Source organism: Lathyrus oleraceus, chromosome 5 (assembly GCF_024323335.1).
Source record: "Lathyrus oleraceus cultivar Zhongwan6 chromosome 5, CAAS_Psat_ZW6_1.0, whole genome shotgun sequence".
In the NCBI taxonomy this organism is placed as follows: Eukaryota; Viridiplantae; Streptophyta; class Magnoliopsida; order Fabales; family Fabaceae; genus Lathyrus; species Lathyrus oleraceus.
The window spans coordinates 127,590,698-127,596,760 of record NC_066583.1 but is presented as its reverse complement, the minus strand read 5'-3'; the positions used below and the strand labels follow the sequence as shown (position 1 = coordinate 127,596,760).

Below are 6,063 nucleotides of genomic sequence, written 5' to 3'. Positions count from 1 at the left end.
GTTTAGTCATTCATACATTACTAAATAACATCAAAATTCGTCATATTTAGACAAAAACGTTTCATTCAATATACAAAAAACCAGATTAGACAAAAGTGAAATAAAAGACAAATATAAATAGTAGCATAAAATAATATCAAAGACATTGTAATAAAACATAAAAGAAACATATGAGATGAGAGATTAGATAAGATGAAAAAAAGAACATAAGAGATGCGAGATTGAGAAGAAAATTGCAATAAAAACGTAATTGGAAGAGAAAATAGTAACATAAAAGATAAAAAAGAAAGAACATAATAAAGGACTTATTAGAGTAGAATAGGAGAGACCTACATGGAAAAGAAGATGAGAAGAATATGTGATACTACTATGAGAGATTTAAGAAGGTTGAAATTGAAACCCTAAGTGTGATTAAGAGAAAATCGTTTGTAATTGTAAGGTTAAGGCATACTAGGTTTGAGGTTTGGGTTGGATGTGGGATAAGTGAACTTTGGGTTGTAACATAATGCGGTTTGGTTTGGTTTAGTTCGGTTTGCAAAATACAAACCGCAAACCAAACCAAACCATGCGGTTTTATTGAAAAATGACCGAAACGAATCCGAACCAAATGCGGTTTCGGTTTGGTTTGGTTTGGTTTGCGGTTTTCTATTGGGTTGGTTTGGTTTTGAACACCCCTACCTCATACGACGTCTTAGAACCCAACCAAAATCGCTAAAGACTTCCCCGACTCTCTCAGTGTTTCACAAAGCCTTGAGGAAAACTGTTCTGGGCCGAGAAAAGACCTAAATAACCAAAGCCTAATTCATCTCAAATCCATTTCAATTGGCCCAAGGTATAAAGTCAATACTCACGAGAAATAAGGTACACACTTTGATCTCCATTTTTCACACAATACTCATTTAGAATATTAAACTGACTTAGGCGTTGAAATGTTAACCATGCAGTTCAACTCGCGCCACCATAACAGAGATCAACACTAGGGGTGAAAAAATGGGTTCGGCCCGTTGGACATGCCCGTTTTTCCCGCACTTTACTGCGGGGCGAGTCCAGAATTTAGGCCCTCACCCTTTAATGTGTCCGTCCCGTCCCGTCCCGTTTTCTTCGCGGGATTTTGCAGGCACAAGCATTAACATAAAATTTTGTATTTTTAGACTTAGAAGGTGCAGTGTCCGCAGACTTTTTCTGCATCGCACTCATTTTTTTGCGGGAAGGACCTAGGTTTTAGGCCCTCATCCTCAACTATGTCTGTCCCGCCCCGTTTTTTGTGGTCTTTTGTGTGGTGTACCTAAACGGGACAGGTATTCTCGTTCGCCACCCCTAATTAACACCATTGGTTCAAGACATTCAGGTGGTGACTGCATTCCTTTTAGTTTCTGAATGAAACATATAGAAAAACCTATAATAACCTTAAAAATTATAATGAAATATGACACCTTGATAATTCTTATACACCTCGAGTTTGGAGTAAAATTATAGGAGTTAAAAGACTTACTTCAATACGGAAAAAAAACAAAATTTCAAAGAAGGGATATAAATAAACATATAATGAGTATATCAAAAATTTTGTGGACTAAAATCAAAATATTGAATATTCAACTAAACATGTAAAATCAAAATTTTGAATTAGAAATTAAAGTTTTCTAAGAATAATTGTAAATTTTTTAAATTTAAAATTTTCAGAAAAAAAATAAAATAAATTTGATTGGTAGTGAAAAGCTATAGTTGATTGAAATTATTCGTATGAGAATATTATATTCCCACATAAGAATAAAAATAAAAGAGTTCTGTATAAATGTGATTCCCAAGAATAAAAAATATCTTAGAATAATTTTTTAAAATTTAAATCAAAATAAGAATATTGCATTTCCCATAGGAATATTTTTTCTAACCTAAAATCAGATAACACCTCTAAAAAATGGAGCAGATATTAATATAATAATGCAATACCATAAGTAAATAAATGGTCTCAAATACCGTTATCAGTTATAAATTATCAACTTGCTTTGGTTCATATCATAACCTATATTAGCCTATTCTATGTTCTTAAGATGTAACCTAATGCCCTAACAATCCTAATGAATGTCTGCTACTGACTGGATCTTTCTTCCATTATAAATAAATCTTTAATTGATAATAATATACTTAGAAGTCTCAAACCTCTCTTCTGTAAGAAAAAAACAAAAACTCTCAATATAATCAGTTGCTAGAGACCATATCTCCATTAAAATGTTTGTTCATCTCATCACTCTTTGCCGGTATGTCGTCTCCATTTGGCACAAACATCCCATCGCTCTTTGCCGGTATGTCTCTGGTTGGAGCAAACATCCCATCGCTCTTTGCCGTGTCTCCGGTTGGCGCAAACATCCCATTGCTCTTTGCCGGTATGTCTCCGTTTGCTGGTAAGTCTCCGTTTGGAGCAAACGACACTTCTGTAACAACATTCCCAAGCTTGACCTCTTCGGATTGAAATTCTGTCAACTTCCCATTATCAAAAACCTCTTGCTTATTCAAAGCAAAAGACCCATCTCCAGCTAACGCCGCTTTCTCATGATGGATAGTCGTCTCTTTCTCATGATGGATAGTCGTCTCTTTCTCATGATGGTTAGTCGATACTCCATTCTCAGAATTCTTCACGGCTTCTGAAGGGACTCCATTCTCAGAATTCTTCACCGCTTCTGAAGGGACTCCATTCTCAGAATTCTTCACCGCTTCTGAAGGGAACATTGCTTCAGATTTGATTTCCTGAATGCCAGATTCATCATTAGCATTTGTAAGTGATTCTATCCCGTGATTGACATTTGCTCCATCGCCAGCATTTGTAAGTGATTCTATCCCGTGATTGACATTTGCTCCATCGCCAGCATTTGCAAGTGATTCTATCCCGTGATTGACATTTGCTCCATCGCCAGCATTGACAGTCTGAACATGAGGCTTCTTGTCTCTAGACTGTTTCCTCTTGGGAAATTTCCTTTTAAACCGTGCTTTCTTAGGCTTTGGAGCTTTCGAAGCCTCATCAGCGACAGAATCTGCTGCCCTTTTTCTGGATGGAATGACAGTCAAATGGCCAAACTGGTTTTCAGAAGCCTGAGATGCATTTGTCTGGATAGCTAATAAAGCAGTTCTTGCAGCTTTTATCTCGGCTTCCTTCTTTGTTTTTGTTGTTCCCCCAATATAGAGAATCCCTCCAATGTCGACCGTACATGAAAATAACGGTACTCTACCTGGTGGTGTATCATCTTTTTTGCATTGATACGTTGGCATTGCATAGTTCATCTTCTGAGCATACTCCTGAAGTAGATTCTTGCATAATCCAGTTTCATGCTGGGAGAAACATCATTAAAATTATCAGAGGCAGCAAATATAAAATAACCTGAACAGCTGTAATATATTACAATACAGAACATAAGATGGTGAACATCTCAGATAAATATGCAACACTACATTTCTTCTAATCATCAAAATGGACAACAACAGAGTGGATGTGTGAGAAATAATCGACAATATTCACTACACTCGGAACTTTCTATTACTTCAGACAAAAAAATTCATAATTTGTAAGGACTTTTGCAAAGACTACTTACAACAGGTTGAGTGATGGACTGATTAACTTCACCAGATTTGGCTAACTCCATCAAAGCAACCTCTGCAGCTGACTGCTCTGCTGCTTTACGGTTAAAAAATCCAGGCAAAGAATCATACCGAACATCATTCACAATCACCGTTGACCTGAAACAAGGTTCATGGGAAGGCCCGTCCTTGATAGTTTCATACACGGGTGTGGGGAGTCCCGCTTTCTGAGCATACTCCTGCAACCGGCTCTTGAACACATAACAATTTGAAACACCTGACGCATATAAAAAAGAAAGTAAATATGAATTGAATAACATAGAAATCTCGTCATTTTGGTCTAGCTAGCTTTCTTTTAAAGGTTGTCTGTTTCATTTGTCTGAGAAAACAAATCATTGCCTGCCCTCTGAAAGTTGATTTTTGTGCAAGCAGATGACACCATAATCGGCTGGGATGTGAGAGCCCAAGTTCGAATGCTGATTGGAACAATAATTGATCCCGGTCAAAAAACTCCTGATAACCAATGTCTCATTACCCATCCCTATGAAGCACGGACACCCCAAATACAACTCTGACACCGGTAATAATTTGAAGAAATGAATAAATTAAAAGTAATCACAAGGTGTCTGTATTACCCACCCCTATGAAGCACGGACACCCCGAATACGACTCTGACACCGGTAATAATTTGAAAAAAATGAATAAATTAAAAGTAATCACAAGGTATCTATATCTCTGCTACATAGCTCACCCCTTTCAAAAATACTCTCCCACAAAAAGTTAGAGATTAATTCCCCTATTAAGGGTTTCTGTCCTAGGGTTCTTAATTTGTAAGACTACAAGTATTACAACATGTTATCTCATTCTCAATTTTAAATTAGTACTATCTGTATCTATCTATTGAAATTATAAACTTTTTATTTTCATTACTCACGCATCGGAAACACCCAAAGATCAAATTTCAATTCTGAACCTAAAAAATAAAATTATCCATAGCGAAGAAGTATAATGAGAAAATAAAATAATAGCATTATTGGATGCTGAAAAAAAAAGCAGAAAAATGTGTTTATTCTTATTCGCGTTGCAAAACGAAACCCTCGAAAAAGCTGAAACAAATAGTAGAGAAAGAAGAATAGTAGTAGTACCTTGGAAATCTTCGGTAGCGGTGGACATGGTGAGAGCTGAGGGAAGAGACGGTGGTGATTAATTTGATGGAAGTTTGTTGGGAGTATTTAAAGTGAGAAGAGGAGAGAAAGGTGTGTGTGAGTGAGTGAAGATGAAAAAGTATGAGTGTACGGTGAAGCTAATATCGGAATCTGCGCAGGAGAAACTAGGGACAATAAAATCCATTAAAACCCATCAATCCATTCGATAAAAATTGACAATTTCTTTTTGGCTCATACTTCTGAAAACTCAGAAATACCCTTAAAATTTTTTAGAGATATAGTTGCGTATTTTAAATCCCTTTATTTATTTTTTAGTCAAATAACATTTTTCTTAGATTGATTCGGAGATGTATCTCCAAAATTTTCTATAAAAAATTCAAAGATTCTTCTCCGAAAACACCCTTTAATTATTTTTCAATTATTTTTTTCAATAGAAATTTTATTGGTATGTACATATTTGTTCAATTGTTGATGCATGACTACTAGGTTTGCATATCCGATACACTTTATATTAAATTTTAAAAAATACATAACGGGACACTTTACGGATATGCATATCCGAAAATATCCTTTTTCTTATAAAAATATGGTGTATTTGGATATGAATCTCCAAAATTAAGTATAATGAGTGGTTCACTCGTTTGCGTTCAATTTTGTGAGAAATGGGTGCGTCAGGAGATGTGTCCGGAAATAAGAGGAAAAATATCTATTAAGTATAATGGTTCCTTAAAATAATTTTACATATTTTATCAAGACATCTTCGATAAATATTTCCTAAAAGGGAAAATACCAACATATCTTAGCCGTTCGAATAGCCTCTCCAGATTGATAAAATGGTCCTCTTTGGTTTGGGATTTGGAAATCATATCGTCAACGTAAACCTCGATCTCTCTCTAAATCATATCATGAAAGAGTGTGACCATGGCTTGTTGATAAGTTGCGCCAACATTCTTTAATCCGAAAGGCATGGCCTTGTTGCAAAAGGTACCCTATGGGGTTATGAAAGTGGTCTTCTCCATATCCTCCAGAGTCATCCAGATCTGGTTGTAACCAGAGAATCCATCCATGAAGGAGAAAACAAAGAGCTGAGCGGTATTGTCCACTAGTACGTCAATATGGGATAGTGGGAAGTCATCTTTGGGACTTGCTCTATTCAAATATCTGTAATCCACACACATTATTACTTTGTCGTCCTTTTTAGGCACGGACACAATATTGGCGATCCATTGGGGATAATTGGAAATTGCTAGAAACCCTGCATCGAGCTGTTTTTGCACCTCCTCCTTGATCTTCATAGTCATGTCAGGACGAGTCCTTCTTAGCTTTTGCT

General features: G+C 36.1%; 1 protein-coding gene across 1 annotated transcript; it reads right to left on the bottom strand.

Annotated features, from left to right (window-relative positions):
* Positions 1-1,927: 1,927 nt before the first annotated feature.
* On the bottom strand, positions 1,928-4,977 carry LOC127088277 (double-stranded RNA-binding protein 1). The gene is made up of 3 exons (XM_051029200.1): positions 4,713-4,977; positions 3,582-3,844; positions 1,928-3,321 (listed from the first exon to the last, which is right to left on the bottom strand). The coding sequence occupies exons 1-3, from the start codon at positions 4,738-4,740 to the stop codon at positions 2,197-2,199; spliced, it is 1,416 nt and encodes a 471-aa protein (XP_050885157.1). The 5' UTR covers positions 4,741-4,977; the 3' UTR covers positions 1,928-2,196.
* Between the last annotated feature and the right edge of the window lie 1,086 nt (positions 4,978-6,063).

What these genes read in the sequence shown, in the direction of transcription:
- LOC127088277 (XM_051029200.1), bottom strand. Translation starts at nt 4,740, where the DNA reads ATGTCCACCGCTACCGAAGATTTCCAAG. An exon ending in CGCTACCGAAGATTTCCAAG is followed by an intron (nt 3,845 to 4,712) that starts GTACTACTACTA and finishes TATATGCGTCAG; the next exon opens with GTGTTTCAAATTGTTATGTG. An exon ending in AGTCCATCACTCAACCTGTT is followed by an intron (nt 3,322 to 3,581) that starts GTAAGTAGTCTT and finishes TGTTTCTCCCAG; the next exon opens with CATGAAACTGGATTATGCAA.